The sequence below is a fragment of the Narcine bancroftii genome, chromosome 1 (assembly GCF_036971445.1).
Source record: "Narcine bancroftii isolate sNarBan1 chromosome 1, sNarBan1.hap1, whole genome shotgun sequence".
NCBI classification, from domain to species: domain Eukaryota; kingdom Metazoa; phylum Chordata; class Chondrichthyes; order Torpediniformes; family Narcinidae; genus Narcine; species Narcine bancroftii.
In genome coordinates, this window is record NC_091469.1 from 285,679,670 (window position 1) to 285,705,136 (window position 25,467).

General features: G+C 37.5%; 1 protein-coding gene across 3 annotated transcripts in view; it reads left to right on the plus strand.

The window, feature by feature from the left end:
* cstf3 (cleavage stimulation factor, 3' pre-RNA, subunit 3) overlaps window positions 1-25,467 on the plus strand; it is a 78,742-nt gene that overhangs the window by 19,170 nt on the left and 34,105 nt on the right. The window contains exon 3 of one of the 3 annotated variants that reach the window (XM_069902369.1): window positions 2,932-3,010. The exons of 1 other annotated variant lie outside the window; for it this stretch is intronic. In XM_069902369.1, coding sequence (XP_069758470.1) covers window positions 2,932-3,010 — 79 coding nt within the window. The remainder of the gene's footprint in view (window positions 1-2,931; window positions 3,011-25,467) is intronic. One more of the 3 variants, XM_069902376.1, reaches the window with a different exon arrangement.

Sequence of the window (25,467 nt, forward strand, 5' to 3'; positions counted from 1 at the left end):
CATTCTGTTCCTTTCCTTCATCTGAGCAAAATTCTCTGCTGTTCAATTCCTCTTTTGTGTGAAGTAGTTTAAGTCATAGCAATCTGCTGTGTTCCCTATTTTACCATTTATGTTATACTGTACATAAAATATAGACCTCTTCAACATGGTAACTTTTAAAATTTCCCAAATGTGGAATATATGAAATTTGAAAATTTAATGCATTTGAAGGTTTTCCAGATTTATTTTAATTCATTATAGGATAACCTTTAATGGATAGACTCATGTTAAAACATGCAACAGTGTGCACTTCACCTTTGCAAAACCTTGCTCCCTGATGAGAATATTGTGTCACTGCTTGTTTATAAATTTGTCTGTATTTAGAGTTCCCTTTGTAATCCCATCATATGGAAATAACATCCACTAATTGTTGAGTTGTAATGCCTGTGTGTGCTTGAGCTGTACTACTATTAAAGTCCAATGCTTCAAACATTTTACATCTTCCCAAATTGTTACTCGATTTAACTGCATAATACAATAAAGGTCTTGTATTAAAATAAGGATAGAATGTATATTGTCTTGCTCAAAACCTTCCATCATTTCTCCCACCCACCACTCTCTGTGCACTTGTGTTTGCCTTGATTTTGCTTGAGTAATAGTGCATAAAATTGACTAATATGAAATAGACACAACATTTTCGCCCCACTCCATTCACGAGATAAGACAACAAGGGTATAAATTGCATTTGATTTTGAGGATGTTAGTAAGGAATCTTAATTGCTTTGCCTTGTCTTCAAAAATAAATTAGACTGATTTTCAGTATTTTAGTTGCATCTGAAATTTGTATCCATTAGTTTCAGTGGATCATTTGCACAGCTCATTTGAGCATCAGGCACAGGTAGTGCCCAATTAGCTGAAATCGCTTAGTTTCAGCACCTTCTGGCAAAATTAGTAAAAAGTTTTATACATGCGAGGAAGTGATTAGATTTCTATGCATTCATTATTGTAGTTGCATGACTCTCCAGTTTGAAATTGATCAGTTCTAATTACTTTTAACGACTCTGTATTTTGGGCCTATATTAATTAAAATTATTTTGACATAATTTTTGATAAGAAATTTGCACTAAATATTAGAATGAATTAGAAAAACATTTTTTTTGCCAAAATTAAATTGGTCCTGCAACAAAATCTTTGAATTTCTTCCTTCTAATTTTTTAGAAAAATATGGAGGCACAGTGAGTTTAAGATGCATTCTAAAGTGACAAAATATCAGTCCTGTATTGCAGATCTATCTGAAATGTGCCGAGGTACATTTAAACTGTTTTCTAAAAAGTGATGAATTATGCTGTTATTTACAGCTCTCCCTAATTTCTTGAGCTGATCATAGTTTGCACTTGGTTAACATCTAGAATTCAATTCACTACCATTTCAAATCCAGGAATGCTTGTTTTGTTCTGATGTTTTAATAAATGTACTTGGAGTTTAATTTGAAAATGAAACGCTGCTGGTCCTGGAAATTTGAAATATAAGGCAGAAAATGCTGGCAAAGCAGGTCAGGTAATGTCTGTGGAGAGAAAAAGTTGATGCTTTGGATCCATGGTTTTTCATCAGCAGGACTTCGAGAACACTAAATTGCTCTCTCCAAAGACCTTGCATGAACTTAATTTGCCACTATTTTCTGCACAATGCATTTTCTTTATTCCTTTAATTCTTAAAATCTATTGAATGCTCTTGTATCTTGTTGCTGGAAGAGCTGTTTAGATTACAGATCGAGGTTTGAGCATGTATAGTTTGACATTGTTATGGGTGCTTCAGAAGCAAACGGGTTAAGGTTTCTCAATTACTCCCCACCTGAAGAACACATTAAGCTTGATGGTTCCTATGTGCTCTTTTCACAAGATCTAGGAGCAGAAGTTGCCCCATTGAGACTGCTCCACCATTCTAATGATAAGCTGATCAATCCTCCAACTCAGCCCAACTCCCTGGCTTTCTCCCCATAACCCTTGATGCCCTGACTAATCAAATACCTGTCAATTTGCCTTAAAATCGCCCAATGACCTCACTTCCACAGTCACCTGTGGCAACAAGTTCCACAGACTCATGACCTCCTGACCAAAGAAATGTTTCCGCACCTCTGTTTTAAATTGACACCCTTTTATCCTGAAGTTGTATCATCTTGTGCTAGTCTCCCCTATCATGGGAAAAATCCTTGCCATATCAGCTCTGTCCTGGCCTTTCAACATTTGAAATGCCACTGAGGTTTTCCCCCCCCCACCTCATCCTGTGCTCAGTGAGTACAGTCCAAGAGCTGACAATCATTCCTCATGTATGCTAATCCTTTCATTCCTGGTATCATTCTAGTAAACCTCTGAACTCTCTCCAATGGGAGCACATCTTTTCTCAAATAAGGTGCCAAAAACTACACAGTACCTCAAGGTCTCAATGTTTATTATTGAATCTCAATATCACATCCCTGCTCTTGTATGCTATTACTCTAGAAATGAATCCCAACATTGCATTTGCCTTCAACGCCACTACACTAGGACTCCCAAGTCTCTTTGCACCTTTGAATTTTCTCCCCATCTAAATAATAGTCTATTTCTTCTACCAAAATGTATGAGTGTACACTTTCCAAAATTGTATTTCATCTGCCACCTCTTTGTCCATTCACCTATCTAAGTTTCTCTGCAGCCTTTCGGTATCCTCATCATCACCTGCCTTACCATCTGTTTTGGTATCATCTGCAAATTTAGCCACAAAGCCATCTATTCCATAATCCAAATCATTCAGAAATAGTGTAAAAAGATGTGGCTCCAACGCATACCCCTGCAGAACACCACTAATAATCTGTAGCCAAGCAGAATAAGATCCCTTTATTCCTATTGTTTCCTGCTAATGCTCTACCCATGCTAGTATTCTTTCTGTAATTCCATGGTCTCTCATCTTGTTTAGCAGCATCGTATGTGGCACCTTGTCAAAAGTCCAAGTACACAACGTCCACTGCATGTTCCCTGTTTATCTCTTGAGCCAAGTAGGTGGACTTTTCTGCACCAATTTTGTTAGCTGGAACACTGGCGATGACTTGCATCTCTCAGCGAGTGGCATTGGAGTATTAGTGCTGCGTAGCTTGAGTGCTATCTGCTTTTAAGATTAAAGAATATAATAATTTATTTCAATTAGTGGACTGTGGAACAGCTGTAAGAGTTCCATAGTTTAATTCTGTTTTCTGGACAGTTATTTAAACAAGTATTAGAAACCAGTGGGACTAGGCAAAAAAAATGGTTCCGTGCAGGCTAGAAGGGCCGAAGGGGCCTGTTTCATTGTAATATTCTGTGGTGCAATGGATAGATGACATCTTGATCTGGCTTTGGAACATGCGACAGTAATAAAAATTTGACCTTTTTTATGCAGGCACTATTCATTAGAGAGGTTACCCAAACTGCAGATGAAAGTTTGGACTGATAATGTTAGCTAGCATGATAGCACAATAGTAACTGGGTTATTGTTGAGACATCTGGATTACCACGGCAGATTTTCAGATCTGTGCAATTTTCTTATACAAAATGTTGGTAGCACTCATGCCATTCATAGGTTGACAATACAAATACATGTGTAGCATTTGCTTACTTCGAACAGATTAATATTGTTCAAATCCACATCTGCTTTTAATGACCCACATACCTCATTATCTTCCTATTAACCCCTTTTTAATATCTACAGTACAGTGAAATCTTTTAGTTTATTGCATACATGTATAATGAAATGCAGATTTAAGATTTAGTGATGTTTGTGAAAGAAATGTATAAAAAGTGTCCTTTGTGAATAAACAAACAAATATGAATAATTTTCCTTTATATAAACTGTTTTTACCTCAAACTTGTCTGAAACATTACAGTAATTTCAGTTCTTTAGTGTGTCCTAAAACAGTTGTCTTAGTTATATGGATTAAATTTAATGACGTTTCACATTTAACTTCAGCCCCTCATTAGCTTCATTACAATAATGGCTAATGTTTTATTGGGGTAGTGCTAATGAAATCACAAATCAGTTTTTTTTCTTCATGTATACGATTGAAGTTAGCAATTCACTTTTAACATTTGCTTTGGTATTGTTAAAACGCAGAGAACCTGGGACTGTTATTTCTATTTCAGGTTGGAACTGATCCCTAGTAATTTTATCTAAACTAAAACTTGACTCTTCAGATAGATTTCACTAATCTCTAAAGTGCATTGCAGTGTCAAGTTGCAAAAAAACTTCCTAAGATTCCTTTGTCATGTAATAGTACAGATCATGTAATATTACACAAAATTGTCTTCTGCCGGCTCGAAGGCAGAGTCACCTTTAATGCCACCTGGAGCCCTTGTTTGGGAGAAGGAGAAGCAAAAGAGTCGTTTCAGAGACACTGAGTGTGCGTGGATTCGCCTCTTACAGTTGCAAACTCCTGTTCGATCCATTGGCAACCAGAGATCCAAACTTCCAGAGATCCAAACTTCCTGAGATCAGGAAGCCTTCAATGCCTGAGGCCCTTTAGGAGCACCATCTCAAATTCCAGCTCTGATATCTGGTTCTCATTCTCCAGCAGCCTGTATGGGTCCCTCAGCCACTGAACCCCTTGTTGGTCTTCTGCCGTGGTCACGATCCTCTCTAGTTGCCGCCTCTGCTGCTGCTGCTTCTTTCCCGGGGGGTGGGGGGGTGTTCCCCTGTTTCTGGTGCCCCGTGCTGATCCTTTGGAGTCTGCATCCCCTTGTGGCTGCTGCCAAGCCCAGGCACTACCATCTTGTGCATTCTCAGTGCTAAAGTCCAAGGGGCAAAAGCATCATATTTTACTTCTCTTGGATTCGATTTGTATTTCATTCATCTCTAGTCACCTTGTTTCTTTGCTATTTGATTTTCTACATGCAATAATAATGCCACATACCAGTGTATGGAATGACACCAGAAATTTTTGAAAGCTCAAAGGCAGTGAATTGAAGTGGCAGTTATTTTTCTAATGTGCATAATCATAATTCATTACAGCTGACTGTTCAATGCACTTTGTTTAAGAATGTCAAATATAACTGGGCATGCCTAGTTGTGAAAAATTGCAGTAATTCTCCTTGGGCATCTGCAATCATTATTGAACATCGAATTTTTAAAAAGCCATCCTGAAAGGCTCTGTGAAATCAGAGGTGCTATTAACAAAAGAACGTGAAGTCCCCTGAGACATGGACTGAAAAAGGGAACCAAAATCTTTCTAAAGGTCTTTTGTTTGAATTGTATGAAAATGGAAACCCAGAATGCAAGTTCAGTGTGCTGGTTTTGGCAAGATGACGACAACAAGGAATTGAATTGTAACTTTTTGGGTAAGTTCTATACCTGGAAATCATAAGGGCCAGGAAGTTGTCAAAAAGTTTTATAATTTCACAGGTGACCTTTCAAGGCAATTGGTTTTTGTTGAATTTGAGTGGTCTTTCCAAGTGAATCTCCAAGAAGTACAGAAGATTGTTTTTCCAAATGGATGAAAAAATGCAAGATTTTTTGGTTACTTTTCAACTTTCCTTGGACCTGTTCAACTTTAATATTTGAATAGCTTCAGAATGGTGATTGAAGCAAATTGAGACCATGTTAAAGAATTTATTGAATCTTGAAGATATAATTTAATGGAAAACCTGGAACATGAGACAAAATGGTCAAGATTTTTTTTACTCACTTGCATTCATATAGAAGCTTTCACTTTTGCTTGATCTTCAGATGTTTGTACTCCAAATTCCATAGACATGATATATCCTAGTCATACATTTTCTGATCTAATTGCATCATGTAAAGTGCTTAATATTGATGGGTGCCTGCCAAGTGAAGGTGAAAATGTCATGATTTTGTGTAAATAAATAACTTTTAGTCAGTACCATGAAAGTTATTTTCATGCACCCATCCAATAACTAGGTTTTGGTTATGTTCCATACTTTCTGATGCTGTTTCTACTGTTAGAAACATGGTTAATTAGTTCCCTTCAGGAGTAATTGTTTCTCCATTATATTAGTGCTGATTGGTAGTTTTTACTGGTCAGTAGCTCGTGAATTCTTGAAACATAATCTTTGCTTTTATTTTTTTTCTGATTCACAATAGCCTTTGCAGAGGATAGGATATGTAATTTGAGTTCATTTGCTTTCTGTGCAATCTCATTTCAGATGCAGCTTGATGTGTATGTTTAGAATTCTATTTTACTAAGCAACTACACATTTGAGTTTTAGTGCTTTCTCAAATGGAAGATGTGAAACTACTAAGGCTTGCATTGGAGATGTAATCTTCAATGCTTTGCATAGTCATTGGTTAAACAAATTATTTTGGACCCACATTAAGTGCATGATAATTATTTCACATAGTAAAATAAAGGCTTTGGTTCATCGTCTTCGTGCACCTGTTGACCATCGTCTTGGAGTGAGAAGTACGGTGACTCTTAAACGCATTGGTTTCGTGTTGACACAATGATGGTGGGTTCGTATAATATGCTCTATAACATTCTCTAGTACTTGATTCTTGTCCCAACTGCTGGGTATTTTTGCTTCTGCTACTCTTTGAAAGAATCAATATTTTGTATAATCTTTCCAAATGTTTCTGTATGGCTACTTGGCATTTGAATGACTAGATCACTGTATAGTTCACAACCAGTATGTCATAGAACACTACAGCACAGAAAACAGACCATTCAGCCCTTCTAGACTGTGCCAAAAAATCATACTGCTAGTCCCACTGACCTGCACCCATTCCAGATTTCTCCCATCTATGTATCTATCCAATATGGTTTTTTAAAACTTTAGTGAGCCCGGATTTACCACATCAGATAGCAGCTTGTTCCACACTCCCACCACTCTAAAGTTCCCACAGATATTTCACCCTAAAATCATGCCTTCTTGTATTTATCTCTCCTAATATAAGAGCCTATTTGCATTTACTGTCTATACCTCTCATAATTTTGTAAACCTCTATCAAATCTTTCCTTTTAACTCAACTCGTGAAGACCCAGAAACATGGTAAATCTCTGTACTCTTTTATCTTACTGGTATCCTTCCTGTAGTTGGACAACCAGAACAGCACACAATACTCCAAATTTGGCCATATCAATGTCTTGTACAACCTCACCAAAGCATCCCATCTCCTGTACTCAATACTTTATGAAGGCCAAGATTCCAAAAGATTTCTTCACAACCCTGTCTTTATGTGACCCCACTTTCAGGGAATTGTGTGTTTGCATTCCCAGATCCTGTTGTTCCTCCACAATCCTCAGTGCCCTACCATTGTATGTCCTACCTTGGTTTGTCCTTTCAAAATGCAACACCTCACTCGTGTCTGCATTAAATTTCAACGTCCATTTTCTGTCCCCTTTTAGTTGGTCCAGATCCCTCTACAAGGTTTGAAAGCCTTCTTTGCAGTCCACAATGTCTCCAATTTTAGTGACATCAGCAAACTTGCTGACCCAATTTACTACATTATCATCCTGATCATTGATTATAGACAACAAACAGTGGTCCCAGCACCGATCCCTGAGGCACACCACTAATCATAGGCCTCCAGTCTGAGAAGCAATCATCCACTATTATTCTCTTCTTCCATTTGACCAATTATGAATCCAGTTTACAACCTCTCCATGGATACCTAGTGTCTGAATCTTCTGAACTAGCCTCCAATGTGGGATCTTGTCAAAGGCTTTACTAAAGTCCTTGTAGACAACATTCACAGTCTTTCCTTTATTACTTTCTTGGTAACATCCTCAAAACACAACCTACCATGCACAAAGCCATGCTGACTATCCTTATCAACCCTTGACTGTCCAAATACTTGTATATTTGATCTCTCAGAACACCCTCTAATAATTTATCTACTTCTGACATCATGATAACCAGCCTGTAATTTCTTGGTTTACTTTTGGAGCCTTTTTTAAACAATGGAACATGAACTATTCTCCAATCCTCTGGCACCTTACCTGTGGCTAAGGACATTTTAAATATTTCTGTCAGGGTCCCTGCAATTTCTACACTGGTCTCTGCCGAGGTCCAAGGGAATATCATGTCAAGCCCATTGGATTTATCAACCTTTATTTGCTGGAAGGCAGCAAGCACCTTCTCTTTAATCTCTAAATGTTCCAGGCCATTACTGCTTGATTCCTTCCTTCCTTCCTTGTACACTATGCCAGTTTCCTGAGTAAATAATGATGCAAAAAAAAAGCATTTAAGATCTCTCCCATCTCCTGAGGCTTCACATGTAGACAACTGCTCTGATCTTGTAGGGGACCAATTTTGTCCCATACTATCTTTTTACTCATATTTGTAGAAGCCCTTTGGTATTGGTCACATTATCTGCCAAAGCAACTTCATGTCATCTTTTTGCCTTCCTGATGTCCTCCTTAAGTATTTTCTGTATTTTTGTTCTTTTAGGAAGAATCAACAGTTTATCACAATTATCAAATTCTACACTATTGTTTCTAAATACAAAATTGCACACCATGTCAATCCTTAAAAGAAAATTAGGAAACAGGAAAAAAAAAGACCACCCCCCCAGGAAAAAAACAAAAAGATAAGGTAATTCTCTCATATAATGTGACAAAAATCATCTTTTATTTTTCCCAAAAGCATTAATTACATACAGATGAAGCATGACGTGATTCATCCAGAGCTTCCTTTGTCCCTTATGGGATCAACGTTTTGACGTAGATATCACTAGGGATATTGTAGACCAGAAGGGGCGATCATCAAAGGTTCACCTCGTGTATTTTAAAGACAGGTTCCATATTCTTAAAAACTTAACAATTTCTGAGGTGGTAAGTAATCTCAGGGGAACACAACTACGCATTTCTGACTTCGAGTTGTGAATCAGATTTCCAAGTAATGGCTATGCATTTCCTAGCCACCACTAAAGCAAATTTAACAAATTTCAATTGATACTTAGACCTCCTTATTTTAGGTCTTGTATCTGCTAATTTTCCCCAATAAAAACAATTTGAATCCGGTTGAATGCAAAAAGATCCCTATATCTTGACTGCATCAAAAGCATAAATTGGATCATTCAGATTTCAATTTATTTAATTTTTGTGGAGTAAGGTACAGCTGATGTTTTTTTAAAAAATAAATAAATAAATTGAACTGCCGCATCATATACCTTCTTAATAGTACTGCTTATGCTGTCCTGATCAGCAAAATTGATCAATTTCTGTACCCAAATCTGATTCCCATCTCTCTCTGGACTTGTCTAGCTAGGAGATCAAGTATTGCATCGTCTCTCATTGGTACCTCTATATATAGATTAAGAAAACTTTTCTGAATACATTTCACAAACTCCAAGCAATCCAGCCCTTTTATAGCATGGGAGTCCCAGTCAATGTGTGGAAAGTTAAAAATCTTCCTCCATCACAACTTCCTGTTTCTTACATTGGTCTGCTGTCTCTCTACAGATTTGCCTCTCCAATTCTCTGACTATTAGGTGGTCTATAATACAGGCCTATCAGTGTGGTAACGCCTTTCCTGTTCCTCAACTCCACCCATATAGTCTCTGTAGATGAACCCTCTGGGCTGTCCTGTCCAAGCACAGCTGTGTACATTCCCTGACTAGCAATGCCACTCCTCCCCCTTTCACCCCTCTATAACATCTGAAACCACAGAACCCCAGAATATTGAGCTGCCAGTCATACTCCTCCTGCAACCAAGTCTCGCTAATAGCAATGATGTCGTAATCCCATGTGGCAATCCATGCTCAAAGCTTGTTTGCCTTTCTGACAATACTCCTTGCATTGAAATAAATACACCTGAGAACATTTCTATTAAGTACAAACCTTTGATTTCTGTCTATACATACAATCCTTTATCTTTCTTCACCTCATTACTCTGGTTTCCCTCCCCTTGTAAATCTAGTTTAAACCCACTAGCAAACCTGCCTGCAAGGATATTTGTCCCCCTCCAGTTCAGATGTAAACCATCCTGTCGGAACAGGTCCTACCTTTCCTGGAAGAGAGCCTAATGATCTAGAAACCTGAAGCTCTCCCACCACACCATGTCTTTACGCATATGTTGAGGGGTTTTATCCTATTTCTAACCTCATCAGCAAGTGGAATATGTAACAATCCTGAGATCACAACTCTGGAGGTCCTCTCCTTCAATCTTGCACTTGGTTTATATGGTCCATGACATCTGGCTGCTCAACCTCCTTCATGAGAATGCCGTGAACTCTATCTGAGGAATCTCGAACCCTGGCACCAGGTAGGCAACACCATTCAGGATGCTCTATCTCCTCCGAGGAACCTTTTATTTGTTCCCCCTAACTATGGAATCCCCTATCATTACAGCTCGCATCTTCTCCCTTCCCTCTTTAGCCAGAGGACCAAATTCTGTGCAAGAAACCTGATCGCTGTGGGTTGTACCTGGTAAGTCATCCCCCTCAACAGTATGCAAAATGGTATCCTTGTTATTCAGGGGAATGGCCACAAGGGTGCCCTGCATTGCCTGCCTGTTCCCTCTCCCTCTCCTGACCATTACCCATCTACCGTCCTGCCTCCCAGGTGTAATAATATCCCTATAACTTATCAATCACCTTCTCTGCCTCCTGAATATTCTTGAGTTCATCCAGCTCCAATTCCTAACTTGATTTATCAGGAGCTGCAACTGGATCCGCTTCTCAGATTAAGTCATTAGTGATACTGCTGGCTCCCTGACAACCCACATTCTGTTTTGTCTCTAATGTCATCAACCACCAATTCCTGACTCCCTGCTTTATTCCATAGATTTGAAGATTTGTGCTTTACAATAATCTTAAGGCTTGATTGTATATTTTACATTTGTTCTGCTCTTTAGATCCTTTGTGGCTTTTCACATTTGATGTTCATTGATTTCATAAATTCTTAAACAGCTAAACTTCAGGGACATTTTAACCAACAAATGGTCAGGTTCATACTCCATGTGGTGATGCTAAATAACATTCAGTACACTTATCTAATAAGTCATTATGACGGACACAGAACTATGTTGACAACTTTTTGATAAACTTCCAGTGCATAATTTTTTTATTGAAATGGTTAAAAACTTGAGCTGGTTATTGATTGCTGGATTCAGGCTTTTTAGGCTGAAACTGGGGAGATGGACAATCTCATCATTTTACAGTAAATTGTTTTTATTTTGGAAGGAATATGGGGTACAGTGACCAATAGTGCCTAGCTGCAATATTGCTTTCTGGTTCAACCTCAGCATAAAATGGTTGTGGTTAGGAAGGAGTTTTATGGGGAGTAAGTTTAGAGTTTCTAAAATGTACAGGAGAAAATGTATTCTTTTCCTGTATATGTAACACAAGCTTTCTGATTTCTGGAGAGGCTGAAAGAGGAGGGCATGCTGTTTGCTAATCGGCCCCAGCATGAACTAATTTTTTTGTTTCAATAATTGGCATTTGGGGGTACTTGCAGTGATTTGCTTGTTTAGTTGTTCACTGCCATCCTTAAGACATTTTTCCACTGATCTTGCCCAGCTCTCATTTTTACCTCTGGTGGGCAATTGGCAGTTACATCAGATCTGCTTATAGTCTGCGGATCATGAACTTGGGCATTCAATAGATAAACTCTCTTGCCGTATCAGATTAAGCAGCAACAACATATTTTGATACTTTTTGTATCGTGTGTCACTAGCCTTTCCCATTGTAACAGTAATTACCTCCAGCTGTACATTCTTTCCTAGTTCAGAGTTTTGTGAATACCCAAATATTAATTACAGGTATACACCTTGCTGTATGAAACTAGAGTGTTCCCCTGAAACCTTTTTTAAGCTGAAATGGCATAAAGCGAAGACCCATTCGCTACTTTTGAAGGCTATTTTTGTAAAAGCAAAAACCCATTCAAATCCTTTTGTAAAAGTGAACACTGTTTTCTTCATCAAAAGCAAATTTTTGTAACGCGAATATTTGTAAAACTGGGTATACCTGTACTTCACTGTGAAATTAGTCACCAAGGCACTATGGTGTGGAATTAACTTCCCAGACAAATTTTGAAGGACTTGGCACATCTCTGCAGTCATGGTTATTTGACTAAGCAACTCCTTGTGTCATTAACACATTAGCTGTGAAATTATGAACTTTTTACATTAAAGGGACTAAATATGTGGAGTAAGAATATGGAACAGCAATGTGAAAAAGAACAATAACATAAAACTAAGAATTGGAAAATTAAGGAGGGTGGTAAACGAGGTTTACATTAGGTTTACATTGACATTGAAATATGGATGTCAGTTTCATCAAATGGACAACTATTACAATATGAGAATATTTTTAAAAGTTTGGCTCAGGATCAAATGAGGCTCCAATTGTGCCAGTCAGTAGGCCCTTTCAAACTGCCGTGTAAAATGGGGTTAACTGGGCCATTTTCCCGGTTAGCACCTCAGTTATGTGGCAGAAAGGGTCTGACGGGGTCAACCCCGTCAGAATCCAACCGGGTCCCTGATCTACCTCAGAGGTAGCAAACCCAGTTAAATTTACTTAGGTCATGCGCCATACTGGGCAGCCAGCATCTTAATATCTGGCACTACTTCCGGTGAGTGCGTGATGCATCATTGCAGGGGTAGGATTCCCCCTTAAATGGCCAGGTTGGCGATTTAATGGGTCGATTTCCCCCTGTAATTTGTTGTCCCAGTAACCGCACCTGGGTCCCAGGAGGGCTAACCAGGTGATGCATTTTAAAAGGGGCTATTGATTCATTCCCTCAGGATAGAAAGCACAAATAACAAGTTTATGTGGTTGATAATTGCAGGTGAAAGAACATTAGAAGGAACCGGAAGATCATGAAAATGAAGACCTAGAATTGAAATAATATATTAGAGAAAGCCATGCAGAATTGGGGATGAATATATTTAATTCATAATTCAAGCAAGATGCCTTAAGGGAATTGTGGCAATGAGAATAAATACTTGGACAGGGTCCTGTAAAGGAGGAGACAGTGCTCACATGTTCTGGAATAAGGAAGAATAGTTTTAATAAGGAGAAACACCAGTGTAACACACTATTATGGTAGATCTTAGCCACGGTGCTGGCTGAAAAAAAAATCATGCTTCAAATTATTTAACTTGAATTCTTTAATCATGTCAGTAGAACATGCAGTAATTTTTCATAGAATAGTTGAGCTGTTGTATAAATATTTTCAAGCAGTAGATTGTATTGGGCTGAGGAAAAAGGATTTATTTTGCTCTGGTAAGATCATGCACCTGACCACTTAACATTTGATTTGTTTCTGCCCAGCTGTTCCGCAAGAGCATTGTTATCCTTCTCATGGTGACCCAGTCACTTTTACCACATAATTACACATTTCATAAATGGATATTTCTCTTCCAAATACTGACTGTCGTCTGTTGAATTATTACCTCTTATCACACTGGTGTAACTGAGGTTATTGGGTATGTATGGGATTACAATGTCATCTTGATGGTCCTTTTCCACAAACAGTTTCTTGCTGCTCAGAAGGAGGCTAATTCAGGTAAGGATATTTGATGCTATAAATTTACAATACATGGATTATTTCAACTACCAAAACCAAGTGGAAATGGAATAATGCAAATGCTATGATATTGCTCTACTCTATTTATAACGTCCATATGGAGTTTATATTTTCCCCATGACAGGTTGCACCAAGTAACTTTGCCACATAACAGTATTTTTCACATTTTGGAATGTGCTGCATTGAACAATGTAGAACATGTATAATTAGCATCAAAGCAATCAATTTATCTTTGTCAAAAATCCTTCACTTTCCTGGAGAAGTCTAAAGCAGCCATTCTCAATGGGGGCCCTATGACGCCACTGGGGACACAGCACATTAAAGTAAAAACCCTTTTCACCTTGTGTAACACATTTTATTATGTAGTAGGTAATAGAGAAGTACAGAAGAAACCAAAATTTGACAGCTTCACAGGGAAGAGGGCCTATAACTTGAGCAAAGTCCTAAGAGGGCCATAGTCAAAAAGGTTGAGACTGGCTGGTCTAAAGAACACTTTCTCTTGTCTCAACACACAAATTTCCCTATCTCTGTTCCCATTGTAAATCTCCCAAGACATATTTTAGCCAATGACTAGTGATATTTGGTTTATCAAATTTGATAATTGTGTGATTATCAAAACCTTTCCTGATTTTGATTAAAAGGCAAAATATTTCAGTCAACATTAGCTAATTAAGAAGAGAGAGCATGCCCAAAAATTCCCATGCTTCAACTGGTTTCCTTCAGTACTTTCAAGTGGAAGGCAGAAAATAATGACACCCCAGCCAACCCTGCTCACCCTTTCATAGGCCTAAAATAGGCCTCCAACATTTCTATATAATAACTGAGAATTAGTGTCCAGCACTCTTTAGGGGTTCGGGGATAAAGAACTAATATTTGTTGCGTAGACTTCATGCAAAGCAAAATTTTTTTAATGAAATGCTGTTTTTAGTGAAATTAGTATTCCATTTAGTCAGATTTAATAATGTATACATGAAATTGATTTTGCCAAATACCCAATAAACGTCCCTAAAATTTATTATAATCTACAAATAACTTTATAGGCCAATTGTCCTTAAATTTGAAGTATAATATTGTAGTCTTGTAAAGCACTGAATTATAAAATGTAGATAAGCGACTGAAATTTTAAAAAGGTTATTATTTTTAAAGTTGTTTTATTTCATTGGCATTTTCATCTTTTATGCATCTGGTGGAATAGTAAACATTTTGATGGTGTCAGTCTCAGGGTTGGTTGAATCTTGGTAGACATTGGTGCTATTCTCTTAATACTTTCGTGGCAGCCTTGGTGGTTCTTAAAGCAACTCTCTTAGAAACTGCCTTGATCACACCCATAGTCTGTCTCATTACATGGACAGCAAAGCGACCTAGGGGTTTGATTATTATATTTTGAAAATGATGACAAAAACAATATATACATTTCTTCTGCTTGAACTGGGACTAAAAGCATTTGAAACATGAGTGATTATGGATATGTTATCAGAAAAACTGATATTTTCTGTAAGTGAGAACTTCGAAATTCAGATCCAAATTGGTCTAGTTCTCTGCAGTTCTTTCAATGAGCATTTCCTATAAATGAGCTATCTAGATTTGTTTTGATGTGAATGAATACAATACAACTATATTGCAGTTTGATGCATCCCATTCCCTCCCATTGAAGTGCATTGCAGAAATTGTGTGCAGGTGAACACTACTTGCAATGGGGTTCTGTTCCAGGGCTTGCGCCTTAAGTTGAAATTATCTTGAAACAATAGCGCCCTCTACTGGTTTTATTTAAATTTTAATTTAGATGCTGAAAGCATTTTAAACACAATGGAAACTGGGGAAAAAACATTACTGGATGCATGTTACAGTTTTTAAATTTAAATTTTATTTAAACACTGAAAACACGGATATGCAGTCAACCAGAAAGAGGACTGCAGCCAGGAGCTCAGATGCATAGGCAGTGCAACTATATTGCAGTTTGATATATCCCATTCTTTCCCATTGCAGTGCATTGTAGAAATTGGTTGTACTATATCCAGGTTGCTTTCTATGGTAGAGCATTGAACATGCAAAATGTATGTAGAGCACAAACACAGATTAATTGCAAAGCTCTTTCATACAGAGAAGTAATGTATATAGTATACTTCAATCATTCCCTATCATTTTTTCTGTGGCAAGTGCACACCTTTGCAGTAAAGGACAAAAGATCCCATTCTTTTGGAATCTTGTTTGCCCAACTTCAGGGAACCTTTTGAAAGCATACAGAGTGGTATTGTACACAGCACACCAAAGAGGGCAATGCTTTTAAAATAAGCTTCACACTTTCAGAAATTGAACATTGATCAGGGATGGTCAGGAATACATAGGACTGTGTCACAACTAAGTCTTGCCTACCTTTTTAAGGCCGTTGCTTATTTGCTTTCCCATAGAATACATTGTGCTGATCCCAAGAGCCAATGGTAAATATAGTCCTTCATGCAAACACTTTTTAAATGTTCTACCATTAGGAAAATCTAAACCTTTTCTAGTGAGATTATGGAGAAGGCCATTACTGTAATTTTATTTTTAGTTTAAGTTTTAGTCATTTTTTTGGTACTAGTATATTCTGTGAGTTGATAATTCTACAGCTTTAGTGGAAGAGCTTTCTGATAGATATAAAAAAACTACTATGACCTGTTATGGAAATAGGATGCAGGAACATTATGGGGGGAGGGTGTAGTTAAATAAAAATGGATATAATAAAACATGCAATAATTGCCATACATTTATAAAATGACTATGGTTAGGATAAAATTATTAACTGCTGTAGAACAATTCTGATTTTGGTGTTTGATAAAAGGCAGATAGCATAACTAAAACACTATTAAAAACTAATTTACTTGGTCTTAAATGAAAATGAATTTAAAGACAGGTACATTATAAAATAAAAGACCATGTAGTTATTAAAAATGCTAAGAATTGGACTCTTATTGAAATTTTTATTTCAAATCCAGGCCACCTTGCTTTGTAGATTTATTTCTGATTTTTTTTAAAATCCATATCATGCAGTATATCCCTCCCTGTAGCCTTCTGGTGCAAGAATTTGCAATGATGAGCATTCCTTTCAATCCCTCCCAGAGTCCTGAATGCTTTGAGCTGGGCAAGATAGTTTTCTAATCAAACATATGGTTTGATTCATGGATAAATTCTGTTAAATTATACAGTAATTAATTACAGTTCTGAATCATGCACACACATGCTGAAATAAGCAGCAGGAAATTGATTGGTTTTCTTCCCAGGAAAAGTTTACTCAGCATGATGGTTAAATGCCAAATGGATGTTTTCAGAAGTTCCCTTACTGCAAAGGTGTTCACTTTGCACAGAAATTAATGATAGGGAATATTTGGTAGAAATATATGATTTGCCCATCTGTAAGCAGTGGCATTACCCTTTGCGAATGTGATTTTTTTTTTAAGTATCTCTTTTCCCTGCAGCAGTTATTTTTGTTAATCTTTTTGTGCTGGAACCTAGAGGTACCAAGAACTGGACTGAGACCAGGTTTTCTTTCAGGAGAGAGGTTAACAGCTGCATTTACAGCAGAAGATTGGGCAAGATTTTCATTTGATTTTCTAAATTGGCATCCTCAATTCAAGATTCTTAATGGGTGTAATAAAGATGTTCAGTATGTTTCTGATTTTTGTACTAATGGAGAAGAATTGTATGTATAATGGAGGCTGTTTGGTGTAACCAGTTCATATCCCTATATCCTCCATGTGAGCAACTGACATTTTTTTGCATAATCATGTAATCTGTAATGTAGTTTTCAAATTTTTATATTGCAGCATGTTATTATATTCAAAGATAAAGGAAAATCTTAGATATGGCTAATTTTTCATGGCTTTTAATTACAAATTCAATGCTGTACCTTTTGAAGCTGATGTAGGGAATTGCAGCATTACATCTGATTACAAAATCATTCAACAAACATCACTGATAAGTTCACTAAATCTGGCATTAACTAGGAGTATGGTGTTTAAATTCTACATTATAAAACCATCATGCTATGTATTGATGATGCAGAGGCACATATTTTCCCCATTTTCAGTTTTTTGAAACATTGAAAAGTTTTGCTATATTTACTGTATGCTAGAATACTATTGTATTCCACACTGACATACTAGAGTATGTATACATTTGTGACCCTATTTGTGATGAATTATTTTCAAAACAGGATTTCCATTTGATCCATTCCATTTGATTAAGGTTGCTGTAACAATTGAGTCATGAGATCAAGCATTGCAGGTTTCTTCGAAAATCTCGGCCATCTACCCACTTTGCTGCTTGGTGAATATGGCTAAGCAAGTAGTGGTCATGTTGATGATGGTCAAGCTCAAGGTCCACAGAAAGGAAGTTCCATTATCAGTTTTATTCTGAGCTATTAGAGCTAATCGGCTCACATTTTGATTTTCCAAATAAACATTAAGTACTGATTCAGGTTCAAATTTATTACAATATTTTTACAAAGGTTTGCATTAACAGTAGTGATTCATCTAGCTTGCTATTTTTTTAAGCAAAAGATTTTTATTACACCCATTAGGAATCTTGAATTGAGGATGCCAATTTAGAAAATCAAATGAAAATGCTTAATTCAATCTTGCCTAAACTTCTGCTGTAAATGTAGCTGTTAACCTCCTGGAAGAAACCTGATCTCTGTCCAGTTCTTGGTACCTCTAGGTCCCAGCATAAAAAGATTAACAAAAATAACTGCTGGAGGAAAAAGAGATGCTCAAAAAAGAATCACATTCGCAAAGGGTAATGCCACTCCTTACAGATGGGCAAATCGTATACTTCTACCAAATGTTCTCTATCATTAATTTCTGTGCAAAGTACACACCTTTGCAGTAAGGGAACTTCTGAAAACATCCATTTGGCATTTAACCACCATGGTGAGTAAACTTTTCCTGGGAAGACAACCAATCAATTTCCTGCTGCTTATTTCTTAAATCTGAAATTCTAGAAAATGTTCACAATATTTTTTTTTTAACCCCCAGCGTGCTCCTCTCCCGTTGATTTGCTGCCGTCTGTACCAGTCCACAATATTTATTAGTTCAAGCAATATCTTGTAGGGCAGCAAAGTTTACTTTCCAGAGGGTGACCTTTTTATTCAATTTGAAAGTGTTAAGTACAGATGTGGGGGAGTGGAGGAAAGAACAAAAAGGAAGAGTTATGCTTGTGGGAAGCAGATAAAATAATAATTGACCATGGACAGAAGCAACGTAGGTCTAAAGAGTATGTTTGAATGTTGGAACTTGAAAATCTGTTCCTCGTGCTTACATTGAGGTTTTTTGAAATGGTGTTGAAAAAAGAGGCCAGAGTGTCAGAGTAGTTGAAGAATTAAAGGTGTAGGTGACCAGAAGTTCTGCCATGTTTATTCAATCTTTGGTTATCTTGAACAGAGAAGAATGCATCACCAGCTTTATTAAAATGAAAGTTTTTTTTAAAATGACCTTTCACTTGGAAATGAATGATGGGAAAAAGAACTGAAGGCAGATGTTTTTGTGCATTTTTGGTGTGATTTTTTTTCCTGAAAAAAAAGTGGCAAATAGTTTCATGAATGTAAATGTAAACATCCACTTTTTTTTTTAGTTTAAGTGGATCTTTTTGCATGTAACCATTTTTTTTCCTTTGGCTTGGCTTCGCAGACGAAGATTTATGGAGGGGTAAATGTCCACGTCAGCTGCAGGCTCGTTTGTGGCTGACAAGTCCGATGCGGGACAGGCAGATGCGGTTGCAGGGGAAAATTGGTTGGTTGAGGTTGGGTGTTGGGTTTTTCCTCCTTTTTCTTTTGTCAGTGAGGTGGGCTCTGCGGTCTTCTTCAAAGGAGGTTGCTGCCCGCCGAATTGTGAGGCGCCAAGATGCACGGTTTGAGGCGATAATCAGCCCACTGGCGGTGGTCGATGTGGCAGGCACCAAGAGATTTCTTTAGGCAGTCCTTGTACCTCTTTGGTGCACCTCTGCCACGGTGGCCAGTGGAGAGCTCGCCATAGAACACGATCTTGGGAAGGCGATGGTCCTCCATTCTGGAGACGTGACCTACCCAGCGCAGTTGGATCTTCAGCAGCGTGGATTCGATGCTGTCGGCCTAATTTCATGCAAAAACATCAGTGACTGAGCTTGGCAGAATTTTCATCTAACATTCAGACCATATTGCCTTGTGTCTAAACAAGTTTTGGTCTTGGCAGAAAGAAGCCTGTTCTCCATATATATATATATATATATATATATATATCGTTTTTTTAAATAGCCTGCTAATTTGATAACAGTAAAGCAACATTTCATCATGCAATCTACTGTTTCTTGGATGTGGAGTTTTCTTTTGTCACTTACTCAACGACTGATCATTTCAAGTATGACAGACCTAAGGAAGGTCAGTATCAAGCATGAAACCATAACTGTCGTCTACTTTTAAACTTGGTAAGCTCTTGGTAGTTCAGATTTTGACAAATATTTGGCCTTATTACACCCTTGCAAATAACTTGAAGTCATTATACTTCTAATTATTAAAGTATAGAAGAAAAACAATATGGGTTCAAACCATGTCCTGTATCTGATCTCAACAGCAGCATTGAGAGTTTTGAACTATTATCTGAAGGTTAAAGAAAGGGGATTGATGTTCTGGATTATTGCTGAGCAAACCTTATGGAGGTTCATGGCATTTTAAGCAAAAAAAAATTGAACTGAGCTTTGAGTCTGCATTTGAAGGCCCAGGACTCCTTCATAGTTATGTTCTTGCATAAGGACACGTGGACTCCAATACTTTGAAAGGGTGTCCAGTGTCATCTATTTGAATGAACCAAGTAAAGAAGGAAATGGCAATGAAAATGCAAAAAAATAAATGGTTTAAGGTAACCTTGCACGCCCTTTTAAAATTTAATTTTGTTGGCCAGTGGCTCCTCACAAGATGTTTTTCAGGCCTCCTTTTTGCTAAGTGGAACTTTGCATTGAGATTTTCAACTTAATATTAGAATTTCGCAAAATTTGTCAATCTATCAACCTCAATAATGTAACAGAGGTCATTATTTTTATATAGCCTGTTCTAAGTGAAATAGATGCAGACTAATTATGTTTTTTACTGCTGATTTTTCTTTGATAATAACGCAACATAAAAAAGTGTACTTTGACTCACTACATCTGGGCCTACCGTTGTGCCCACCTCCACTAAATTCCATTTGCTTGCATTACGTCCATCATCAAACAGGAGCTTAAAGTAAAATACGAAAATCTGTAGACAGTGGTTGAAGTAAAAACAAGTTTTAAAAAAAAAAAAAAGTTTCTTCCCTTCTCCACCTATTACTGCCTGCTTTTGCAACCTTGTCGCCCCTATTTTTATTCAGCCGCCTGCTGAGATTTTTCCATACCTTGAGTTAAAGGGCTAAAGCCCAAAATGTCGGTTATGTATTTCGTCCTTTGCTATATAAAGGACACAGTTTGACCTGCTGAATTTATCCAGCGTCGTGTTCTTCATCAGCAAAGCTTAATGATCATTGTTATCAAGGAGATGCACTTAGTTCTGGACATTCACAATGACCTATTGGCATGGAATGAACTTTAAATGCTTTTAAAGGATTTTTACTGGCAAATGTGCCCAAACCAAATAACAAATTGTGGTTCACTATGCGAAGCAAGATTGACAAATGTGTATCAAAATGTCCTTTATATTACCTGCTGTGAAATAATAAAAACAATAGGGTTATGTTTTACATTGTTCCCTGAATGAAACAATTCATCTAGGTTTTCAATCTCAATCATGACACGTATCTGCAATGCATATTATGCTGTGAACATTTCATTTCATACTTGGCATTTTCTGCAAACTTGGAGGGCAAACTTTTCATTTGTTGTAACTCCAATGATCAATGTTTTTTGGAATTATGACATCAAAAACAGTTGGATAATTTATAAAAGTTTACAAATATCAATTGTAATTAACATTTGCACATGTATATTCTAAATAAATCAAACACTATTTCATTTATTAAATTTATGGTGTACGTTATTGTTTGCTTGATTCGAATTCAACTCCTTACAACATTACATCATATCCTTTACACTTGCCACAAAAATCTAGTTAGAAAAGTACTTGAAAAGAAAATTATGCAATTTGACAGTGACCTACAAACTTGAAGACACAAAATGTATAATTGAAGAGACTCAATTATACATGCTTTCTTTGCATTGCTGCTTCCTTATTCAAATGATAAGGCCTCTTTCAAACAGATTTCCCAGTGTAACTGCTATTACTGACATTCTTGGGAATTGCCTTGCTTATTTTCCTTTGTGACTTTTAAGTCCCTTGACCACTCTCTGTGTAAGATGAACTTCATGCCATAACCTGTTCTCTTTGCAAAATTAGCCTTAAATATCGAAATACAGTCCGAATACTGTGTTTATAGTTCAGACTTGAAAGGTTCCAACTCATGAGTTAAATGTACAAAATCTTGATGGGTTTAAAGGTTGACAAATATCCAAGAATAGTGTCAGTTAAGATTATTTTGAACATATTTCCTGAGCACACACTTTAAATCCTACTGCAAACTGATTTGACAAATCCCAGTGAAGAAAAAGGCCCTCTGGTTGTAAAGCAAGTGTCCATACCTTTGATCTGAGAGAGCTGCATTCCCAAATTTGTCAAAGTTAAATTTAGACATATAGCAGGGGAACAGGCCAGTTCAGTCCGAGTCTATGCCACCCAATTGACCTACACTCCTGATATGTTTTGAACAGTGGGAGGAAACCCTCACAGATTCAGGGAGAAGGAACAAACTCCTTTTAGACAGTGTGGGATTTGAACCCCGGTCCCCTTTGCTGACGCTGTAAAGGCATGCCAACTGCTATACCAACTGTGCCATCAAAATTGAGATATTTTGAATATCTCCAATGTTCTTAACTTTTGAATTAAGCAGAGAATTATTCTTTTACTTAATATTTATGAACAAAACTGACAATTACAGTTAAATTATTTATCCTTCTTTAATCTGCTCATTTCCATTCAAGCAAATGGAGTAGCTAGACTTATTCTGAGGATATGTACAAAAGTTTAGGATTTCCTACTGGACTTCATTAGTAGTCCAAGGGTGGCACTTTGGTCCTTTGGCAGTTACCGATTATAAAAGTTTGAACCTGTGCCTTCCTGCATGAGTCCTTATCTACATAGTTACATAAATGGGATTGGAGCTACAACGTGGCAGATTTGGGCTATGAATTGGAATGGACTGCCTGAAAGTGTTAAGGTGAATGTTGAAGGTTTATCAAAGGGAAAGTTGTGGAATGAAGTGGTCTTTAAAGAAGTAGCTGAAACCTGATGGGTCATATGCTGTAATATTTGGGGATATCAAAAGCAATGGATATTGAGAAAACTCACTTTCTAACTGCTGAAGCTGTAAAATTGTTCATTCTCATACCACATTGAAAATGCCCTCAGATATGTGCAAATAAAAACCACAATTTGTATAGGGATTTAGCCCTAGTGACGATCAAATATATTTCTGAGGTGATTTACTATTTGAAGGAAAATTGGTTATCATCTCATCATCTAGATGGTAGAAGTTGAAGGTGCTATTGATACTATTGAAGCCTTGGCAAGATGCTGGAATGCATTTTGTATATGGTACACAGTGCAACTGGGCTTGAGCAGTTCTCTGGTAATGAAGAGCGTAAATGTTTAGGAATGTGAATGGAGTCTCTATCCAGCTGGTTGCTTTGTCTTAACTTGAGTTATTGTCCACATTGAACCAGGGCTATAATAAAGACTGGAATTAACCCAAAATGGATATTTGTGATTAATTGCTGCTTGTTGTCAACATCTCATTCCATAACTTTAGTTAATGACACTAATTAATTATTTACTTCTACTAAATAGGACATACTGAAGTAATTTTTGTTTTACACTGCCAAGTTATGTGACTGTTGCAATTGAACTGACATAACTTGGTGGGGTGTGTCTGGTTAAGGTTGTTGGAGAGCTCACCAGAGCTTTAGCTTTATCCAGTGATTTGCTTTTTTGTGGTTTCATGTGGAGTGAATGGAATTTGAAGACAGATTTCTGTGATGGTGGGACCAGTGGAGGGATCATTTACTTACCACTTTGATTGAAGATGTGGAGCCTCATCTGTGCATTTAATTGGTGCACCAATTAGAATGGGAATGTTCTGGGATCTTTTTCCTTTGGCTATTTAATTGCCAATCATCTTTCCTGATTGGATGTGACAGGGTAGACCTTGGATCTATGGTCTATTGCAGCAGCTCTTCCTGTATGGTATGTGTTGTGGCCTCACCAAGTTGGCCCATCATTTTCCAATGCATGTGACACTGCTTCTGGCATACCTTTCTCTATTATCAAACTGAGGTTGGTTTTGATGAGGTCATGTAGTTGTTTGTTGGACAGGTAGCTGCAGTGGTGCATGTCCTCAAGTTATTAGGTCAGTTTTGAATATCCATTTTAGCTGAATGGTAATGACACAACCACTGGAGTGTTTATGAAGTTAAGATTTTTGTCTTGACTGATGCTCTGTCTTACCAATCCTGTCAAGGATGGATGCATCTGTGACAATTGGATTGAAGAGAACATGATCTAGTGAATAAATCTCTTCCTGCTGGTTTTGCTGCTTGAATGGCATTCATATCCTTTAGTCAGTGGTACTGCCACTGACTAATCTTGGTGATGGACATTGAAATGCCCAACCAATGTATGCCCTGTTTCCTCGCTAGTCTTAGCAGTTTCAAAGTGGAGTACCACAAACTATTTGCAGTATGGATATGATCCTCATTGCCAAGAGAAATCCAGGACTACTATGAACTCTAATCCATGACTTTTGAAACTTAAAAATCTTTGACTCCATCAATCAAGAGAGACTGGCTATATCTTCTGAAACCTGATTGACCTTGTAAATTTTTAATATTTTCACAAATGCATGCAGACTGATATTTACAACATATGCATCAGACTGATCCCAATGCTGCTTTTTCGTTTCTTTCCCCTCTTCCCCTTTCTCTTCACCCCACCCCCCCCCCACCCAGCTCCTTCCTGGAGTGAAGCAAGTCTTCAGAACTATTTAAGCTATGTTGCCTCTACTCTAGAACCAAGATCACCTCTGCACAATACACAAGACTCATGTGTACATGCATTTGCACAGACTGAGATCCAAGTCAACAGTCACAGAAGCACATGGTGAAGATGGAATGGAATGGAATCCCATCACCACCTATGGTAATAGGAAAAGAATGTTTAAAGATCAAGACCTGAAACCTGGCACAAAGGTCATGAACTAATGGGCAACATTTGGGATGCAGTGCTAATGTTATATCTGGTAGAAGCACATCCACACTCAGCTGAGCTCAGGCACACTACCTGCCCAGCTAGACAACCTGCTATATCTGCAGCAGAAAAAGTGGCCACATCTGTTACCTTGGAATCCACACGACTGAAGTAGAAGCAGATCATCTTTGCCCAAGGGTCGAGGTGTCTGCCTAGAATTCCATGCAAACTGGTAAAGGTAGTATTTCTCCTAAAGAATGTTGTGAAATAAACACATAGTTCATTATTTTCCTGGTTGCTATTACTAAATTTTTTTAATTTTTAACTCTGGATTAATCAAATTAAATCCTAGCTACTATGTGTTAGTGCCCCTAGGTGCTTAGTCTCAGCTTTGAGATATACAGATCTGGTTCCTATTCCTGTTAGTTTTGCCAAAGGGTGCTAGGAGTTGCTTCACTGAAGGGCAGTTAGAAAATGGAAACGTCTACCTAACATTTCATTTTTTTAAAAAAAAGGGAGATGTCTACATTAGGAATTTTGCTTTTTAGAACCATAGAATATTACAGCACAGAAACAGACCCTTTCAGCCCTTCTAGTCTGTGCTGAACCATTTTTCTGCCTAGTCCCGCTGACCTATACCCAGTCCATAGTCCTCCATACCTCTCATCCATGTGCCTGTCCAAATTCTTCTTAAAACTTAAAATTGAAAGCAGTCACCACTTCA